This window comes from Sander lucioperca, chromosome 6 (genome assembly GCF_008315115.2).
Source record: "Sander lucioperca isolate FBNREF2018 chromosome 6, SLUC_FBN_1.2, whole genome shotgun sequence".
In the NCBI taxonomy this organism is placed as follows: Eukaryota; Metazoa; Chordata; class Actinopteri; order Perciformes; family Percidae; genus Sander; species Sander lucioperca.
The window spans coordinates 32086927-32108719 of record NC_050178.1 but is presented as its reverse complement, the minus strand read 5'-3'; the positions used below and the strand labels follow the sequence as shown (position 1 = coordinate 32108719).

The 21793-nt window shown below is 38.9% G+C and overlaps 2 protein-coding genes across 4 annotated transcripts in view; both read left to right on the top strand.

Annotated features, from left to right (window-relative positions):
* The window catches only part of rh50 (Rh50-like protein), a 3358-nt gene extending 847 nt beyond the window's left edge, over positions 1 to 2511 (top strand). The window contains exon 2 of one of the 2 annotated variants that reach the window (XM_036002654.1): positions 951 to 2500. In XM_036002654.1, the coding sequence (XP_035858547.1) occupies positions 954 to 2228 (1275 nt within the window). In that variant the 5' untranslated portion in view covers positions 951 to 953 and the 3' untranslated portion in view covers positions 2229 to 2500. Of the gene's footprint in view, positions 1 to 553 lie in introns of those variants that run through there. The other variant, XM_036002653.1, reaches the window with a different exon arrangement.
* LOC116066783 (translocon-associated protein subunit alpha-like) overlaps positions 1 to 21461 on the top strand; it is a 22316-nt gene extending 855 nt beyond the window's left edge. The window contains exons 1-9 of one of the 2 annotated variants that reach the window (XM_031322954.2): positions 15225 to 15416; positions 16547 to 16665; positions 17628 to 17721; positions 17930 to 18057; positions 18532 to 18666; positions 19085 to 19161; positions 20130 to 20208; positions 20494 to 20587; positions 20722 to 21461. In XM_031322954.2, coding sequence (XP_031178814.1) covers positions 15347 to 15416; positions 16547 to 16665; positions 17628 to 17721; positions 17930 to 18057; positions 18532 to 18666; positions 19085 to 19161; positions 20130 to 20208; positions 20494 to 20587; positions 20722 to 20786 — 861 coding nt within the window. In that variant the 5' untranslated portion in view covers positions 15225 to 15346 and the 3' untranslated portion in view covers positions 20787 to 21461. Of the gene's footprint in view, positions 1 to 15224; positions 15417 to 16546; positions 16666 to 17627; positions 17722 to 17929; positions 18058 to 18531; positions 18667 to 19084; positions 19162 to 20129; positions 20209 to 20493; positions 20588 to 20721 lie in introns of those variants that run through there. The other variant, XM_036002657.1, reaches the window with a different exon arrangement.
* The last annotated feature ends 332 nt before the right edge of the window (positions 21462 to 21793 follow it).

The following is a 21793-nucleotide window of genomic DNA, read 5'->3' as shown; positions in this document are numbered from 1 at the left end:
AGCACCCCCTGTTAGCAAACTGCGATGACAATAAAATGATAGCTTATAAATATCTCTGGTTTCTGTTCCACGACATTTTGTATGTCATGTTTGGGGTGTGGGATGGAGAGAGGGATAATTTTAGTAACAAGAGGGCTTTTCACTGGGGTGGAACAGCTGATCACCGTGGAACAGCTGATCCACTTGTGCCTCTGTTTAACAGTGTCTACTGCTGGCTCTGAAAGGTCTTTCTCAGCTCTTCGCCGCCTGAAAACCTGGCTCCGTAGCACTATCACTCAGAGTACACTTTCACATATGGCACTGCTTCACGTCCACAAAGACATTTTGGATGATCTGATATTCAGGGTCTCATGGCAGAGTTTCAGCCAAACTCCAGAGCGCAAATCTTTTTAGAATTTGTCACATACTGAGCTGTTCGTTGTTCTGAGTTCGCTGTGCAGTAGCCTATGCACCTATGTACTTCATGGAGGGGAGGGGAGAGACAGAGGTAGAGTGGTCTGCACCCCTCCGCCAGCACCCCCTGCCAAAAATGACTTCCCGCGCGTCTTGATGTGTGACATAACATGAGGGGAAGAGAGAAGGTAATTTTAAGGAATCTGAAGGATTAAAGTACAGTCTGCACTCAAGGTGCTGCAGAGTTAACCATGTGTTGAGTGGGGCTATGCTCCTTACCCTGCCATAAGCTGCTCTTATCTGATAAAATAGAAGTATAAAAGGAATGGTGCTGCAGCTGGGTGAGCAAATGTAAGCTGTGCATCATCATGAATGTGTCTACAAGTTTAAAGGTGCGCCTGCCGGCACTCGTGCTAGTGTCGGAGGTTGTCATGATAGTTCTTTATGCTGTTTTTGTCACTTATGATGACAATGCCAACGCTAAGCTGCAAAACAATAAGACCAACCCGATGGAGAACTCCATGTATAGAGACTATCCCTTCTTTGCCGACGTGCAGGTGATGATCTTCATAGGCTTCGGCTGCCTGCTGGCCTTCTTCCGATTCTACGGTTTCAGTGGAATGGTCTTCAACTTTCTTACAGCTACATTTGCGATCCAGTGGGCGATCCTGATGCAAGGTTTCTTCCAGTTTTACTATGATGGTAAAATTCACCTGGGAGTGATCAACCTTCTGAATGCAGAGTTTGCCTGTGCTGTGGTGCTAATCTCTTTTGGAGCTGTGCTTGGGAAGACCAGTCCTGTTCAGCTCCTGGTCATGGCACTGCTGGAGATCTCTGTCTTTTCTTTGACAGAGTGGGCTGTATTGAAATACATTAGAATCAATGATGCAGGTGGCACTATTCTTATTCACCTGTTTGCCTGCTACTTTGGTCTAGGGGTGACGTTCGTGCTGTATCGCCCGAGCCTAAATGAGGGACATTCTAAAGAAATAACTAGCTATCATTCTGACATCCTCTCTGTAATGGGAACCTTGTTCCTCTGGGTGTTCTGGCCTTCATTTAACTCTGCTCTGACCTTTAAGGGTGACGCTCAACACAGAGCAATACTCCACACTTTTATAGGTCTCAGCTCATCCACTATCACCACCTTCGCACTCTCTGCATTGTTCAATAAGAGAGGCAAGCTCACAATGGCTGATATTCAGAACGTGACTCTGGCAGGTGGCGTGACAGTTGGGGCTTCTGTGGACATGATGATTTCCCCTGTAGCTGCATACGCCCTGGGCATCATGGGCTGCACTGCCTGTTTCTTTGGATACAAGTACCTGACCCCCTTTTTGGCCCAACACATGAGGATCCAAGACCAATGTGGTATTCACAACCTCCACGGGCTTACTGGCCTCATATCAGCCGCAGCAGGGATCTGTGCCATCCTCCTAGCCACTGAAGAAACCTACGGGCCCAGCATGTACCAGATCTTTTCCCATCGTGCTCCACCTGAGGGAGATCCGAAGCTCCTGGAATTGCAGAAGCTGATTCCTGGGCTGAAGCCAGGCTTAGGTCGTACTGCGCAGGAACAAGCTCTCTTCCAGGTGGCAGCTGTCTTCTCCACCATCGCAGCATCTGCAGTTGGTGGGCTGCTCACTGGTTTGGTCATGAAGCTGCCTTTCATGGCATCCCCATCTTACCAGGACTGCTTTGATGATGAGCTTTTCTTTGACATGCCCTCTGACTTTGACAGTGTGGAAGTGCTTAAGACCCCCATAAGCTATGATGAAAAGATACAAATGAGCTCTATGAACACCAAAGTCGACACACTGAGGCAGTCATTATGAGTCATTCCATGTTTAAATTCTCATTACAACTATCTCACCTGTTCGCAAGTGTTATGTGTGATTGATTATTATTCCTGTTGGAGAGATGAAATATATATGATTCTTAAACATTAGCCATTCACCAAAAGCTAGTTTTGTATTCAAAATGTCAAAAGGGCAAGTAAAAGTGTAAAATATGATCATATTATTTACACGATAGATGAGTAATGTAATTGCATATTAAACCTGTCAGAAAACTCTGAGATCTATACTCAAATGTCCACGAAGGTTGTTTAAAAGGGGACATTTTTCATTTCGTCATTATTTTTATTTTTAATGATTATATGCTAAAATCATATCAATATTTCATTAATTTTTAGATAAGCAGATTTTAAAAATACTCTATTAATAAATAATAAACTTTTTGTTATTAACAAACTCCACAATATTTTTGTACAGCAGGTCCCCAAGAACCTCTGTGATGATTTCAAAGTTTTTTTCACCAAACATTTTTTAATAATTAGTTGCTAAAGTCATACCCCATACACATGCATTGCCAAATAGGTATATTTAAAAATATTCATATAAAATATAACCAAATTGCTCAGCTGCGCATTGCCATAACAGGTACAGTTTGAGTCAAAAGCTATCACTACCCAGCCCTAATCATAAAGTATGGCCTGCACATGCTAGCCGAAGAGTGTAAAACATCAAGCATCTGAAATAACGTTATCTCACTAACCTATAAACAACTGCTTAATGCCAAATCTCCTTACTTTTCTGGAGGTAAAGGCAGAGCAAACATTTCTGTATTTGATTCCCCAATTAAAAAGTTGATTGATTTACACTGTAAGCGCTTGTATTTTATTTACTACTTTGTCTGTAGATTATTGGGCAGCTTGAGCTCTTAACTAAAATAAATGGTGTGTTTGAGTCAATAAGTTTGTGCCCTTAAGAAAAAAGATAATAAATACCAAATAACAGGTGATGTTTTGTCCAGCCAGGGTTGTCATTGCCTATATTAAAGTGCATGCCAATAGTTACAAAGGTTGAAGAACTTTTTCCATCACCACAGTATCTTAGCTGATACGTCAATAAAGTGCCTTATCTAATCATCAAATCATCAAAGTTCTATTCAGTTTCCGTGTAAATTGCATTATAAATAAAGTTTATAACACACAGTGCTGATACATACTTTGATGTTGATTTGATCATTCTCTTCATGGAAAATTCCTCCATTGGAATTTGTGTGTCACTAATGACAAAGATGATGAAAACATCTGGGGTACTAAATAAGCAAACACACCACCTTGGTGGTTGCCCACAAAGATTTCAGTTCAGATGTAGATTGATGGTGTCAATTTACTTACCTCTTTATCTGCATCGCTCTAATATTTTTTTTTACTGTTCAACAACTGTATTTTAAACATTTTTAAATGTGCTACACATAAAACTAAATCAAGCAATCGGTTGATCTTGGAACAGCAGTGGCTTGACCTAAATGCTAACATCAGCATGACAAGATTGCTTATAATGACAATACTAAAATGCTGATGTTTAGCAAGTATGTTCACTGTCTTAGTTCAGCGTGTTAGCATGCTAACATTTGTTCCTTAGCACTTAACACAAAGTACAGCTGAGGCTAATGGGAATGTCCATCCGCGGTTTGACATTTTAATGGTACACAAATATGGAGGATATATTTATTCATAATTCAAATTGAAAGTCCAAAGAGAAAACGAAGCAAGATCAAATTAAAAATAGTATTATTTTACTACGCTACTAGGAAAAATCATGCCATAATTAAATGTGAAATGTAAAAGCTTAAATGGAAATACTTAAATTAAAATCTCAAATAGAAAAAAAGAAATCATTTTATTTTAGCCTTTCCCCTTTATAATTTTCAATTTTCAATTTGACATTTTATCTTTTGAATTTTACGTTTTACATTTGACATTGACATTTTAAGATTCACCTTTTTTTTCATTGCTTTTTTCGTCTGCTATTTCACCACTAAATTCATTTCTGAGACTGTTTTATGCGAGAAATTAACTGTGTACAGTTTGAATATGGGCAGTTTTACAAAAATTGATGGCCAATTGCACATTTGCTCCGATATGTTGTTGGACTTGGAAGCTCCAGTCTTAGGTGACAGCCAGCTGGCGGTGGCCGGGATCGCTTGCTTACCGGCGGCCAGTAATACTCACAGCCCCCGCTGTCAGCTGGAAGTCGTTTCAGACCCTCCCACCAGCCGTTGGGCCACGCCTCCTCATTTAAATTGACACCTGTCACTTCTAAATGAAAAGCTTAACGTTAAATCGAAATGTAAAAGGTGAATCTTAAAATGTCAATGTCAAATGTAAAACGTAAAATTCAAAAGATAAAATGTCAAATTGAAAATTGAAAATTATAAAGGGGAAAGGCTAAAATAAAATGATTTCTTTTTTTTTTATTTGAGATTTTAATTTAAGTATTTCCATTTAAGCTTTTACATTTCACATTTAATTATGGCATGATTTTTCCTAGTAGCGTAGTAAAATAATACTATTTTTAATTTGATCTTGCTTCGTTTTCTCTTTGGACTTTCAATTTGAATTATGAATAAATATATCCTCCATACACAAATGGCATCATTAATCAAAATGTCATGCATGATCTGCTTTCAGTGTCATACATTTTGCTTCTCACACTTATTGCAAGACTGATTTGAAATCACTGACTATGGTGATAGCACTGATTCTGAATTAAATTTTGCAGTGATTTAGAAACTTTTTACATTATTTGACAAAAAGAAGTAGACAATGGAGTGCAATCCCCTTCCCATCTGAGTTCCAGCGTTCTGTTGGAGGATGATGTTACAACCGTGTTGCAACTAGCCATTAATCATTATAAAAGTTGAATATCTTCCACACTGATTATTGCTTCCTTAACTGCTATCACTGCCATCATAAAAACGTTTAGGTGATATAAAATACAAAGTACAGACCAAAACAACCTTTCTAATCTCTAATAAAAGCCTAATATGTATAACTATAAGGGCACTCTGAGAGCGCAGACCTCCGCCAAGGCATGCCCTTTTTCAAACTGTTAATGCAGTGAAAATTTTCCCAATTGGGAACAAATTTGTCCAATTATTCCGACATCATGTGAATGCAGCACAAATGCCGGCAATGTTAACGAAAGTGAAACAATAATTTGTGTATCCGCACCGTGATTCAGATCCGCTCCAAAATTCTTCCTTTGCTAATGCTACACCGTTCCACCAAGTTTTATGAAATCGAGCCAATAGGTTTTTTTTCGTAATCCTGCTGTCAGACAAACCAACAAACGGACAAGCCATGCCAAAAACATAACCTCCTTGGCAGAGGTAATAATATATTTTGTTCTTATGGGTTGAAACAATGAGTGAGTTACAAAGGTTCAAGGTGAAAATGTATGACCTCTTCCACTCTGTAAAGCGTACCTGCTTTTTTGTGTATGTCACAATGACATTTTACAGAACTAACCACTGAAACACTGAAGAAGAAAAAAAACAGTTAAAGACTTGCTTTAAACAAAGTTTACTTTTTACATTCAGTTTTATTTAGAATTGCCTATTGCAGTGTCCCCTTTTGGTCAGGTCAGATCTGACAGTTTTAAACATTAACCTATCAAAAGCAAGTGACATTAATTTAACCTCAGGAAAGATTATAGCAAGGAGATGGAGCTGGCATTGACAGTAGGCTATAACTGACGTTATCAGTAGAAAACTAGAGGGTCAGCAATTTTTGACTATAGTCAGATATTGATCGATGGGCATGTGAGGCACGTATTTAAAAGTCCCCCCTTCCAATCAAAATTATGTTTTTCTCATTGTTGGATTTTTGAGATTCACTGTGCAGAATGACTTTTTCCCGGATATCCAATTAAGGAAGAAAGTTTCTCTGTGCCCACACTAAGTTGTGCACATACAATCATGAGTTTGTGACATCACAACTGATTTGGAAGCCAAGTGTGATGGAAAACCTGGCACTTGAAACAATTTTTGCTGGGAAAAACGTGTCAAAAACAAATTCTATTTCAAAGCATAGTATTTTTATGTCTTCAAACATTTAGGGAAGTTTAATCATCCATGGGTATCATTTCAGTAAAGATCACACAATTAATTAATCTCAGTGTGATTTAGTATAGAACCAACAATTTAAAGATAACAATCAAATGCTCTTACAAAAACATCAGCAAAAAATGTAGCCTACTGAACTTTCTCTAGTAAAACAATTGAGTTTGTATGCATGAGCGGTATGATATGCATCACCTCGCTAAACAGAAAGGGTTGTCATTGTTGATATAATGTCAAACAACAAACAGCGCCATCCTGTGGTGGCAGGTCAAGCTGCACAAAGACCATTTATGGCATCTCAGAGATGGTTGGCATAGCCCTCTCCGCTGTCTGCAGTGTCAACGGTTTTGGTGCGCTGGTTTTGCACAGAAGCATACAGATCGGACAGGGTGGAGACAGCATCTGCGTCGCCTTCGTCTTCCTTCTCTGACTCCAGCTGCTCCTCTAAATGAACTACATCTGAGTACTGTATCTGTGGAGAGCTGCGGCCAGACTGCGGCCTGGGAGCCTTCAAGGTCAGGTTGGCATAGCAGGCCTGAGTTTTGGACTGAAGAGAGAAAAAAAAACAATACTGCAATGTCTTCACACAACATTATATGTACAGGACAGGTTTATAGTGACAATTTTAGCAAAGTTATCCAACATGATCCAAAATAACCCTGTCTTGTCCTTACAAAGGCATTCTGCACCAAATGTTCAACAGGTAAAGGCTCTGACACACCAACCCGACAGCCGACTGTCGGCAGAAAAGGCAGTCGGACTGACTGCCTCCCCGAGTTGGTCAAAAAAGTGCTTCAGAACACACCGAAGCGACGCCGACTTGAGCGTACGTTCTGCGCGTAATACATCTCCGTAACAGCAGGCGGCCCTAATCTGTAATGTCGCCCAAAAATGGAAAACCGGCAGCTGATTGGACGCGTCACGTGGGTCTGGCTTCTCCCGAATTTCAAAGCCAGACCATAATGGCAGCTCGTTCGGAATACGATCTCATATTTTACGAAACTTGTTTCTGAAAACATTTTAAGCAAGAAATAGGCCATACAGTTGCTGAATCTGTCTTCATTTCGGATCGACAAAGGTCAGTTTAAAAGATTTTCATCAGATTTTGAGAGTCATTGGTCACGCTCATCCTGCTTGTCATTTCCGGGTTAGCACTCCAACAATCAGATTGGTCATTGAGTCCGACTGCCCGCCTTCCGATTCAACATGTCAAATCCGCCCAAATGAAGGTTGGCAGTCGGACTCAATGACCAATTACCGGAAATGACGAGCGGGATGAGCCTGACGAACGCCTCTCAAAATCTGACGAAAATCTTTTAAACTGACCTTTGTTGATCTGAAATGAAGACAACAACGTTCAGAAACACGTTTCGGTGAACTATTTCTTAAAATACGAGATTGTATTCTGAACGAGCTGCCATTATCGTCGGGGAGAAGCCAGACCCACGTGACGCGTTCGTCCAATCAGCTGCCGGTTTTAATTTTTTGGGCGACAATACAGATTAGCGCCGCCTGCTGTTATGGAGACGTATTACATCTCGCGCATACGCAGAACGTACGCTCAAGTCGGCGTCGCTTCAGTGTGTACCGAGGGACTTTTTTGACCAACTCGGGGAGACTGATCAGTCCGACTGCCTTTTCTGCCGACAGTCGGCCGTCGGGTTGGTGTGTCAGAGCCTTTAGACCTCAATCTTTGAAAAGAAGTTTAAGGACTATACCTGTGAGTCAGAATTGACTTTATTTTGATCCCTCAAAGATGAAGACTGTTGAGGATCAGCTCCTGTGACCAAAGTCATGCCTGTGGAAAACAACATCACACTGTACACAGACACAGAAAAAGGCATTGAAAGAGACACAGGTGTACAGTGCACTTACTTGTCTGCATGTAGCTTATATTTCCATAAATAGGATTGTCTTCCATCTGCCTTGGGCTCCGCCTTTTATTGGGCAAAGAGGAAATATAATTTTGAATTTTCAGTTTGGCAATAACTTCTGAAAGGCCATTAGAGAGAAAATTAGTTTGCCTTTGCCTTAAAACATTTAAAAAATAAAGACTACATACCTTTGTCTTGTCCTTGGTATACATATCCCTTTTCCTGTTGCAGTATAAATAATTGTACACTCACCATCAAAAACAGAACATTAATTTGTTTTCACTGGATTTTTCACAAGCAAATAACATAATTACCTGAGCAACATTTTGATACGCAGCAAAAAATATTCCAAGATAGTGAGAGGACCAGCATTGTGCTGATAACAATGAATAGCACCTGTAGCTCAAATGGCACACAAAACAAGTTCCAACCTGGAGAAACAGAGAAAGAGAACTATGTTTTTGAAATTATTTAAAATAATTGAATAGCCCTTCCCAACATGTTTTTTTTTAAATGTTTTTCTTTCAATAATAAATTGTGTTGGATTTGTTTTTTCCACCAAAAGGTTCAGCTACTTAGTCAAAATATAAAAATGATATTGACTCCTCCCGCATTTAAAAATCCAGAATCTATGAATATTGAAATATTTTCATTTAACTTTATAACATAAGGTGCCCATTCTCAGTGTCTGGAGGCTCTACGTTTCCATATAACCACATGTATTTAGTTGTGTGAGGAAACCGAAGCAGCACCTAGAGAAAACCTTTGCAGAAATGGAGACAACATGAAAACTTCACAGACAAAGACCCCTCCTGCACAGTGAAGTGACAGCTCCACCCACTGCCAACACAGAATTTAAAAGCAAGTCTATCTATAGAGCACATTTTATACACAAAGGCAGTTGTAAATGCATAATATTAATGCGCAAAGGACATTGATACAGCATAAAAGATTTAGACAAAACATCTAGACAATCCTGTAAAATGTAGAACCCTGAGACTGATTTGTGTCCACTGCCACAGTCACAATGCACATATCGATTTTGTCAGTGTAAATTGTAAGTTGGACACAGTATTGGAGAGAGCATAGGCTCAGATTGAATGCAGCTTCCTGTCCACAAATCGTTAGGTTTGTCACAAGGACTGCAATGGTAGCTGAAACAAGGTGTGTTTAAAAGATAACTTATGGCTAATAGTTAGAGGTGTACGCCTCTGATCAGTGGACTGTTTCAATTCCTGCTGAGAAAACAAGGCAATAAAAACAAATAATGGAAACAACACAGCAGTGGTGCCCTTAAGCAAGAGATTTACACCACCTATGTCATCTGCAGCAGAAGATGTGGTTTTTACTGAGATGCTCGCATGTGTGAACTGATTGCACAGTGCAGTAGGTTTCTGTTGCAAGAATTCATCAGCAAAGCAGGTTGAATGCATTTCCTATTTAAAAAAAACTTGTTTCTGTCCAGCGTACTGTAGAGACTACTCTTACATTACACTGAACCTATATCTCGCTTGAATGAAGTAAAATATACAGGCAATACACTATTATCTTGCTTTTCAAAATCCTATTTTTGTTCCACTCACTGTTGTGGTTTTAGGCTGATTTTATTACTAAAGTCTCTCTGAACCATGTCATACTGCCCAAACACAATAAGATAAGAGAAGATAGACTTTATTGATCCCACAATGGGGAAATTTACTTGTTAGTCCGGATGAGAAAAGAGAGGAGTTGATGAAAATCTTTATAGACTTTTTTTGCCCTGGGTTTGGCCTCTCAGGCTATACAGTATACTGTATAGGCTGCCCTACAGTACCTTCTTTAGAATATCAGCAAAGACACTCAAACAAAGGCACTGCCAATGTTGTTATTTTAGGGTAATATTTTTATTTACACTTAATATTCTTCTAAGGAGACACTATAAGTGATATATAGTATATACATATATATATATATCCTGCTAGTGTATTAAATAAGGTTTATACATATAACTTATGTAATACACATAATTACAATATACAGCATATCATATTATGATGTACATAATATTATATGAATATTATTCCCATTGTGGTGGGAATGTGAAACACATTCTGTGCATGATGTTGCATGTTGTCGCCTTTGGGCAAAGCAGCACCAACCTAATTAACTCGATTAGCGATACTAGCGATACTCAAACATGACTGACTGTGTTTCACTGGCTGCCTTCATTTAGTTGCAGTTTCATCAGAGAGTTTCTGAAAGGAATAATTAGATCACATTGTTACAGGAAAATATACTTATCTCGTGGCAATAGACTCACCTCTTCAAAAATAATATGGAATGAGACCTCTCTATACCATATTACCTATGGCGCTTTTCCATTACATGGTACCAGCTCGACTCGCCTTGACTCTACTCGCCTTTTTTGGTTTTCCATTACGAAAAAAGTACCTGGTACCTGCTAACAGGTACTTTTTTTAGTACCTCCTCAGTCGAGGTTCCAAGCGAGCTGAGGCGAGCCGAAAAGGTGACGTGAAAGCGACAGACGGGGGTGTCCTGAACAAACCCGCTATTTTTAAACAGTTTAGCCAGCTGTTTTTTTTTTGCTGCCTCCAGCTTAATTTGAAACAAAATGTGTCTTCTGGCAACACACACCTTCGACGTTCTGTGTGTGTGTCGCGTTAGGTCACAGTAGTTTACTGCGGCGCTGCTTGTTTACAGTTCTGCGGAGGCTCCGGCAGAGCTTTCGCCGTAGCCTAACTACACACACACATGGCCGGCTCCACACACACACCAGCGCACAAGTATAAACATCAGGCCACTTTTACATAGGCTACACAGGCTACGGCGAAAGCTCTGCGTGGAGCCTCCACAGAACTGTAAAACAAACTCAAGTGGCCTGATGTTTATACTTGTGCGCTGGTGTGTGCATGGATACAGCATAATGACCAGCCACGCTAAGGCGGTATTAAAATCTGCAATGGAAAACGGACGCACAGTGTGTCGAGTCGAGTCGAGTCGAGGCGAGTCGAGTCGAGGCGAGTCGAGCAGGTACCATGTAATGGAAAAACGCCACTAGTCGTTGTAGGAACCACCGGCTCAATGCTTTCGACTGCGATATGACGTATGCAGCTGAATGCGGCATATGTTTTAAATGCCCTTTCAATCGCACATCAACCCTTACATCAAGAATGATCATGTTAACGTCTCACATTTAGATGACATTTAGAACTTCAATCAAGACTTACCATCTTGTTGTGTCCCACTGCAACAGCTTTCGTTGGCCATGAAGCTTTAACCAAACAAATGTATCTCTCTGTCTGTCTCTCTTACTATACTGTAAATCTGATAAACAAGGCTACAGCATCTGTTGCTTGTTTATCCTCACATGGTGTAATGCTACTCGAAGAAGAAGACTGATTTTTTTCTCTCGAAAGGATTGGTTACAGGATGTGTGCTTTTGCAGAAAACCACAAACTTTTTTTGGACTGTGAAAAACATCAAGGCAATACGTAGTGAGAATGTGAATGTGTCTTTTGACAATATTAAGGAATAGTATAGTTAAAACAACCAAATTTCAAATATATTACCCTAATAATTCCTTTAATTTTGTCATGTTTCTATATTTTTTTTTGAAGAAAAACAAAGGTTAATGGGTAAATTCTCCTTCAACACTCAACATGTCAAATATAAATGACACTAACTCAGCCTAAAAGCAATTACACATTTGATGTTATCCCAGATGTATTTATACACCTGTAAAGTCAGCAGTGAGCTGCTAGGACAAAAATACACTAGTGACAATGACTGAGACTAACCAGTAAGTGTGAAGGAAAATTCCATTATTAGTGTAACGCCTTCACCTACAGGAGCAAGATCATGTTGGTTTATTTAATTTTTATCATGATGACCTCATTAAATGGAAGCAAACCTCTCTCTGTAGCTGGACCTGCTAAACCTGGGCTGCAGCTGGCAGAACACACTGTATATTAGCTGCTGTGTTGACTAGCTCCTGTGAAACAATGGGGATCTTACAGGAGGCAGACGTCCCCAGAGAATATCCCTACATGACTGTGTTAATATGCAAACTACTATCCTGGTTTTAAGTCTCGTCCTGTTTTTGATCATATTTTAGATACCTGGACCACAGTTCAATCTGGTTATGCTGCTCTCTGTATGCCTGATTCTACTATTACCATGTTTCTGATCATCTGTTGGTGCAGCCATGTGTTTGGCTTCTCTACAGCCATCAGATCTCTTTAAATCTTGTTCTGACTGAGTCATTGCAACATTTGAGGATAAACCAAATTTGTTTTCTAGACTCTGGATTTACCTTCATCTGATGACCAATACAAAGTGACTTGAGACACATACTTGGCAAAGAAGGCTGGCCACATACACAAAAGAAACTACTAAGTTACACTTTCTGCATACATAAACCCTGTGATGGTTTGCAGTTCACAGTCATTTTTGACAACTATGTACTTACCCTTCATTGGTTAAAATCAAGACTGCTTGTCTTTAAAGATGAATTTAAATGTTGTAGTTTGAATAGTTAATGAAAACAGATGACACTATAGCCTTTACTATTGTTCTGTGGAAATCCCACAATTTAATAGCCTGACAAGCCAGACCCACATCAAGATGTTGGGTCTGGGAACTCACCATTGGCAGGGCTCAATTCGAGGGGCGGGATAAACGGTTATCTTTCAAAATCCCTCTGCACTCATAGCCAACCAGAGCAACGCTAGTTGATAGATTAAACTTTTGCCGTATCCAGTCGGCAAAACTCCGAACACATCTTCATTTTTTAAGAATGACTTCAGTGCTTAACTCCAAATCTTCCAGAGTCGTGGCTAAAGCCGATTCCAAAGACCGCTGTTCGCCAGCAGCAGCAGCCATCTTCTTTGTTTTCAAGTAGCAGGGAATTCACGTGGAACCATCGCAACTCTGCCGTCCTTATGTTAAGCCCGCTCACCGACTCTATACACGATTGGCCTGACCAGAATTTGTTTTTTCCAGCTCGCAAGCCAACGGAGAGTTGCTAGACTGAAATTACATTTGCTGCCGCTAGGGTGCATCTAGATTTCTAGGCTAACAATTTTACTATTTTACTGTAGGTTTCTAATTATTTAAGGTTCTTGCATGCACACTGATTGACACATTTCAGATAAATGTCAATTCAGTGAAGTGGCAACTGAGGCCTGACACATCCCCCAGCTGGTTCTTCGGTCTGTTTTTACACATCACACCCACCAACACTGGGTGAGTGATTTCCTGTAGAATGTGCGGGCTACTATAGGTCAAGTCATGTCCACCTTTACATCATGATACACAGTTATAAGAGATTAATCTGCTATGTGTGAGTTTTTATGAATTTATCAAAGGAAGCAGTGCATATAGGACACACAAGAGTGTAATAAAAAATGTTGACATGATGATTCTCTGCTCATAAGATGGTTTAGGGGCATTGTGTGAGATCAAAGGAATAGTTAGAGAAATAAAATAGATGCTTCTAAATGGGAGCAGAGAAAACCCCAAGAAGAGGATTCAGTTTGCTTTTTTTTTTTTTTAGACCAGGCATGTTTTCTCTTTAGATTTCAATCTACAGTATGCTAATGCTCCAAATGAGCTATAGTGACATCTTGAGGTCATTTGGTCAATCCACATCCTACACTGTTTTAATTTTCTTCCTCGTGGTTTCAGCCAGTCTCTCAGCCCTGATACCAAGTTCACACAAACTCAGGCAAATCAGAGACCGATTCATTGTTTCTGCAGCACACTTCAGAAGCAGACTTCAGAAACAATGATAGGAAAATAATATGGGAAAACTTTTTTTGTATTTAAGGAGGGCAAGGACATTAAGGCTTCATCTTCACAGTGACCTTACCGTATGGTTTATCATAGCCTATCTCTATATTTCCAGGAATACCTAATTAGGATTGAGCATCAAGAACCGGTTCCAACTAGCCTGGATGCTAGCCGAATTTAGCCCTCCCACAACATTTGAGGTCGGGATATTCTGACTAGAATCTGAGTATGAAGACCTCCGGTCATATTTGTACATGAATGTTATAGTAATCAGTCCTGTATTCAACATTTTTTAAGTAAAAGTATGAAAGTACTATCAGCAAAATGCATTTAAAGTGCTATATTAGCAGTAACAGTACTCATGCAAAAGAGTAAACCCTGAGTGAGTAAACGATAGTATTTCATTATATATCTGATGCAATAACATGTAAAAAACATTGCGTTTCTGTGGCTGGTCAAAAGAGAGCTAATTGTAACTACTTTACATACTGTTGGGTACTTTATTCTACAACAGCGATTGTTACGCGGCTCCATTCATTTAAGATAAAGTAGAAGTAGCCTAAAATGGAAATACTCAAGGAGTAATTCATGGAATTCTATTTATCACATGAACACCAGAAGATGTAAAATGACAAAATAAAATGTGCAAAATAAAAACCTATTTTGCTATATGAAAGGGCAGCTTTTTTCATTAATGCATAAAGAAAGTGAAGGAGAGAACCCAACTGTACAGCAAAAAGAAGCAAAATGTGCAACAGTTAAGTAGCCACATCTCATTGTAAATCTGATTCGAATAGTGCCTTTTATTTATTTATTGATACTGTTTTGTTGCCACTGCTGCTGTCTGTTTACTAAATCTATTTTATTTAACTATTTTTTAAATGTTTTTATTCACTTATTTTCTTTATTTTGTCTACACCATGTCTACACCGAGAGAAGCCACAATTGCATTTTAATAATGGTCGGCCTAGCCTTTATATGATAATAAAGAGCATTCTGATTCTGATCTCAACTGCCATTATATTAATAAGGACTACGTCTAAACGAGTAGCCAAACCTAGACGGACAAGCAGCCTGTTGTCAATTTTAAGTTTGCACAATATTGTTTGAAAGCAAAACAGTAAGTTGTACACGTTTTCTAGTCTCGCATCGTCAGACCTATATGTCCACGGCGCTGTGGAGTACGTTTTCTGATATAGTAAAACACAACTCGCTGGAGCTTTAAAAAAAACAGTCGGCCCTCCCAAACCAAACCTCCTCCATACAGACCTAACAGGCGGGTCTAACGTCCTCTTATCCCGCCCACTGCTCTGCTGCAGTCCTCTCCTCTCCTGAACGCTGATGTGTTACTAACTTCAGCCTCCAACTCTGCCAAAATGTTCAATTTCGGATCAAAATTGCTGGTGCTGTTACTCCTGGCCTTCCCCTGTGGATTAATATCCATCGGTAAGACATTTTCTTCTTTGAAGCAGACGGTTTATCTCGTCGCCTCACTTCGGCAACAAGTTATTAGACAGCCTCGCATATTGACGTGGCATAGTCACGTAGCTATTCAGCAGCTTTAAGCCACCGCTTTCTAAACGTCAATGTATAGACTTTTTATCCATACGTTTATTCATAGCAATGAGTGGTAGCTCGTCTCTTTGACTCTGAAAATAATCGTCTTCTTTAACCAGCCGCTGCCGTCTAAGCGTAGGAAAATAATGTCAGCCATTAAATGTGAAGTTAAATTTCACTTTGTGAGCTTTAGAGGTGATTTTAGACAATGTGTAAAAGTTGTTGTGGATGCAGCAACAGTTAACGGCTCCCTCTTGCTGGGACACGTCACCATAGATAAGACGGTAACTATGTTTGGGTTTGTTGGTGTCTCTTAAGCTTTTTCCCCGCTGACTTTAAAGTGGCGACTTTAATTGTTTTGCTGTTGTTCATTTTACACTTGCAACAAAGTTTGTCTGCAGACAGGTAAATACCTGGCAATAATGAAAATGTATAAACATTTACAATGTGTAAAAATTGGACTTGATTCATTCATTTTATATTCCATTTGAATTATTGTGAACACTGCTGGTCAATCCAGCTAAAACATTACTTTAAAACATTTGATTCATTGATTGGTTTATTGCTTAATTGTGTAATATTGTAGTTCTACCACCAACAAAAGATACATTTACATTTTTTCAGAAGATCAAATCGTATTGTTTTCACACTTTTTCCACAGCTACACTGATCATTCTCCTCAATTCTCTCAATATTTTTGACCAAATACCTTGATATCGACATACAGTGATGCTTTAGGGATGACTGTTGGCATTTGTAGATGATACAAACATAAAAGTTGTGAAAAGAAAAAATATCAATACAGGCTTTCATTGTCCATTTTGCTTACTAAAAACTGTCAAAAGATTGCTAGCTGAGAAAGTCCACCGACCACAACAGTTTTTAACACCAGGAAAACGCACTTTATCAGTATTAATGTATTATCATGTATTAAGATTGGACAATAATCAAATCCTGGACGATAATCATTATTAACATTATTTCCTCATTTCTATGTTTGTGTATTTTGCCCCGTGCAGGCCAGGTTTCTGCAGACTCCGACTCTGCTGAGGACATTGCTGAGGACCCAGATGCTGCAGTAGATGAGGAGGAAGATGATGAAGAGGTGCTCATTGAGGAAGATCAGATACAACCATCGGTATGTTTAAGTCATACGCAGTATCGCAATTTCCATACATGTACATGCAGATGATTAATAAGGGTGTCACGATTCTCCAAATCCTCGATTCGATTACATTTTCGATTTTAAGGTCACGGTTCGATTCAATTCTCGATTTTTACATTTTTTTATTATTTTTTTTAAGCACAGGTTGCTATGCCATTATTCAAATAATATTCTAAGATGTAATGCTCAAATGCAGCCTGTTATTAATATGTACTACACTACTCAGGCTTATGCATTTTCAATGCCACTATAAGCATGTGGTTGTTGTTACATATTCTGTCCACTAGAGGGACTATGAACATCAGCCCGGCCTTGAAGGGGACCTTCGTCACAGCGCATCGCATTCCCGACATGCCGCTCTCTGTTTACATTCATTTCCCACCACGAGCACACAGCGACACAAATCAACAGAGAACTCTGGAATGAAACATGATCTAACAAGTGTAGTGAAGCAGCTCTGTTGTAAAGGCTAACGGTGCTCAGCTAGCACAATGACATCATGTTAGAAAGCAGAGCTGAAACGATTTGTCAAAAAATAAAGTAAAAAAAGTGTTAGCCACGATGCTAACGTCATTGATAACTAAGCCAAACGGTGCTGTCATTGCTATCGAACATTATCACTCACTGGAAATCCAAAATACTTCCACACCGGCGACTTCTGTCGATGGGTCTCCTACATCTGCACTTGCAATGTTATCTTTTGACTGGATGTAGTTAAGTTAGAGGAGTTTGACTCGCAGCACTTCAACACGTGTGTTTTTTTTCTGCTTGACAAGCCGACTGGATGTGACATGGGGGCGTGGCAGCATCGACGATTCCATTTTTTAATTCAAAGTTCGAGATTGTGACTTAATTTCGGTCGATTTCGAATTATGAATCGAAATCGTGACACCCTTAATGATTAAGTAACAATGTCATGCGTTGGTCCTCCTCAGGAAGGAGAGGAAGAGGACTCTGATGAAGCAGCTGATAAACTCTTAACATCTCACCCTGATGCCGACACAACCATCCTCTTCATGACAGGAGAAGGTTGGTTCAGCTCCTGTTATTTTTCAACCAGTTAGCTTTTACAGTGTTTACACTAAGTGAATACATCATCCCGGACTGCTTTTATTTTATGGGGCAACATAGCAGGCAATCCTGCGACTTTTTTAGTCCATCTTATAACTTGTACTTTATTTATATTCATGATTCTTTTATTATATTCATGATTTATTTGTATTCATAATACATTTAGAGTTTCCTGCCAATGAAATTGTGAGGTTCCTGGTGGGTTTCACCAACAAGGGAAGTCAGGATTTCACCGTTCAGTCGTTGGAGGCCTCCTTCCGTTACCCCCAAGACTTCCAGTTCTACATTCAGAATGTAAGTTAATCTTTAACTAAAAACTTTTTTTTTTTTTTTTTTTTAAAAACCAGCAAACATTTGCTCCAGATTTTTGACTCATTCTGGAGTCTGATACAAAATAATTTAAGAATGCAGTCACTTGTTGATTTGTTTTCCCTTTGAGATGATCAAAAAGTACTCAATGCCTACGTGTCTCAAAGTTTTTGTGGTGTGGTTGTATAAGAGTATGGTAAAATATAATTCTCAATGCTATTAATGTTTATAAAATACTCATGTGTTAAAAAAAAAAAATCAATTACAATTGCACATAATGCTCTTTATAATTTGATTCTGATGCCATCACATGGATTTCTAGCATTTTTCTAACCTTAAGTAGAGGACAAGCATGAAAAACATGCATGTCTATGTATGTATGTAGCTAATGTGTACTTCTATGTTTGTGTTGCTAAAAAGTCATTTTTTTTAATGATGTACATTGTATCTTTTGATTAGTTCACAGCATTGCCTCTGAGCACTGTAGTGCAGCCTCAGTCTCAGGCCTCCTTTGAGTACTCCTTTATCCCAGCTCAGCCCATGGCAGGTCGCCCCTTTGGTCTTGTTATCCTCCTCAACTATCTTGACACTGAGGTAAAAAGGTTTTTCATTATTTATTTTTTTTTTTTTTTTAAAAAGGGAAGAAAAAAAAGTTTGGTGGTGCTAGAGAAAAGATGAAGTGTGATGATTTTTGACAATGACAAGTTGCTCTGCAGGAAGGTTTTTCTAAGCCCATCTCAAATTCTGATGATTCATGAAAATGAATACCTGAAGAAGCCATTTTCAACAAAGCAGTCTGTCTTTCTGTCTGTCTTCATGTAACAGCTACATTTTCTATTTTTGTATAATGGGGATGGCTGGTGATTTTGAGCTTTGACTGTTGTTTCCAAGCTATTGACATTGACATTCAGATTTTTAAAGAGCAGCTATAAAAACCTTTAAGAAAGTTCTTGTTTCAAGGTATTTGTTTACATAGAGTATTCTCTTATTAGTTTTTCTAATTTTTCTTAAGGGAAACGTGTTCCAGACTGCCATTTACAACCAGACTGTCACCATCATTGAGCTAGAAGAGGGACTGGACGGGGAAACGTAAGGCTTTCTTCTATGTTCTATACTATCATACATGCATCATGCATACTTGTTAATGAAAATGTAGATACAGTTATTGTTCTTTCATATTATTTCACTGAAATAACACACAATAAACACAAAACTAGAAGGAAGACCAAAATGACTGAATAAGAGAAGGCAGTAGGTGGCCGTTTTTAAACCAATTTCTGCATCTCAGTTCTCTGTAAATAATGTGTAAATCTAATTATTTTGCCCCCTATTACTTATTTGAAATGTCTCTGTAGACTACATACAGAAGGCTTCACAATACCAGCCTTCCCAGACTATTGCAGCACATGTAAGAACCTGTAAAAGGAGGTGTGAAATTGGCACTAAGAGACTAGTTGTCAGAATTGTGCTGCTGATGCAAGATGCAGAATGTGTCACCAGCAAATTATTCAAGCAAAACAATTTTTTTGCATCCTAAAATCTCAAAACTGATCAGAAAATGTTGCAGATACAGATCGCAAGAATGTCATTTTTGGGCACAATGTCGCCAATTTACTGTTGGGGTTACTGAGAAGTTACTGATGAGGGAATCTATATGCTCTAATTTTGCTATTTTCGATGGCTTGTTTGTGTTCCGATATAATTTGCATACATTATTTAGTAACTAAAGTAAACTGCAGAATATTTAGGAGAAGTTATGGAAATGTTTTCAAACCACCATTTTCAACTAACTTGGTTGCTACAATTATTTAAATAATAGCATTGCAAAAAAGCCATTTGAAACGTAGATGGCTGCAAATTGTGATTATGCATTGTAATGGGTATGCATTGCAAATAAAGTAAATAGCATTTCAGGCAAGGTCTAAATTGCGTCTTCAGTCATCCAGTAGCCATGCATCACTCATAGAGTATGGTATGCAAAAACACAAAATAACTGTATAATTCTTTTAGTGATTTCTGTTCACTGATTAAAGAGATCACTTTGTTTTTTTCTGCAGAATGTTCATGTACATCTTCTTGGTTGGACTGGTGGCCCTGATGCTCTTTGGGATGTACCAGGTCCTGGAAACGAGGACGGTATGTACTTTATTCTTAATGTGAAGATATGTATGTTTGGTTGACATGTTCCTGGGAGATAGGGTGAGTATTTTCCTCTGTTTTACCAATGCAAATGTAATCAAATGTTTTTGTGTATAAAGTCAACAGCCGCAAATGGAAAAGAGTGCAAACTAGCAAATGGCATCATCCATCCTCCTCCCTGTAAAATCTCCTTAAACAGGGATACATTGATATTAGAGCAGGCTCATGGATAAAATGGTTTTAAAATTAGACTGTTGTTGTATTTCAACTTGTGTTTTTCAGAAAAAGAGAATCCCAGTAAAAATAGAGAAGGGCACTGGTGGGATGAGTGATGTGGACATCAGCTGGATTCCTCAGGAGACTCTCAATGTCATGAGTATGTTCATTTTTATCCCCAACTGTTACAAGTAATAACAGACTGAACACTGAAGTGATTATTTTGCTCATATTACTGTTGCTCTCCATGAAAATGAAGCAATACAAATCTGATCTTTACATCCTGTCTTACAGACAAGGCTTCCCCTAAAGCATCTCCACGGAAACGAACCAATAGGGCAGCTGGAGCAGATCAATAAAACTGTCCTCTTCCATCCATCATCATACTGTCCATCAGGCTTTCAATGCTCATTTCCTCGCCACGGTAACCACGTTACCCAGCCTGAGCAATGTGTTTGAGATGTTTGTATGGATCTCAGCCTCTCATCCTGCTGCTCTGCTGGAACCTCGACGAAAGAGCATCCTGAACTCTACTGGTCTGATCAGAACAAGACCATTTAGACACTAACAGGACTGAACTACAGTTAATTTTTAAAGGGACATTCCTATTTCATCTTTTGAAAAAGATGAATCCCCTCCTCTCTAATGCAAACACCATTGTGCCTTATCTGTACTGTATCTGTGGTGCCTGCAAAGACTCAATGTTAAGAAAAAGATATATGCAGTTGATTTAAGGGTTGCCCACTGATACCCCTCAGCTTTTAACATCCACTTACATGTGGTTTATAAAATTACAAATTTTGTTTTTCAATGGAGCAATGGCAGCTGAAACAACAACCATTAAAACAGTGTTCTCTGGAGGTTTCTGCAGGCTACTTTACCCATTTGTTTTCTCACCTTACTTTTGTAATATATCTGTTCGTTGGTGGAGCATTCCAAACTCTTTACTAAGTGCCAATGGTGCAATCTGTTAGATTGCATGCCATTACTTTTGAAAAAAATTTTTTTCAAAACAATAAAAAAGGTGAACAAAGTGTATTTAGTCCTGTTAGTTGCTCTCTTGGAAACTCAATTTCCTAAATATTATACTGTACAGTTTGTGTTTCGTACAATCATGTTTTTGGATTTCACAGTACACAGTTTCAGCAAAATGTGGATGGTGTCACTCAAGGAAACTTTAAAGGAAATGACATGTAGGACTGCAACTAACGATTATTTAAATAACCATGATGTTTTGTAGACCAAACATTTAGTTTGGTCTACAAAACATCAGAAAACAATGGAAAATGCCCATCACAATTTCCCAGAGCCCAAAGTGATGTTATTAGATGTCCAACCAACAATCCAAAACCCAAAGATATTCAAT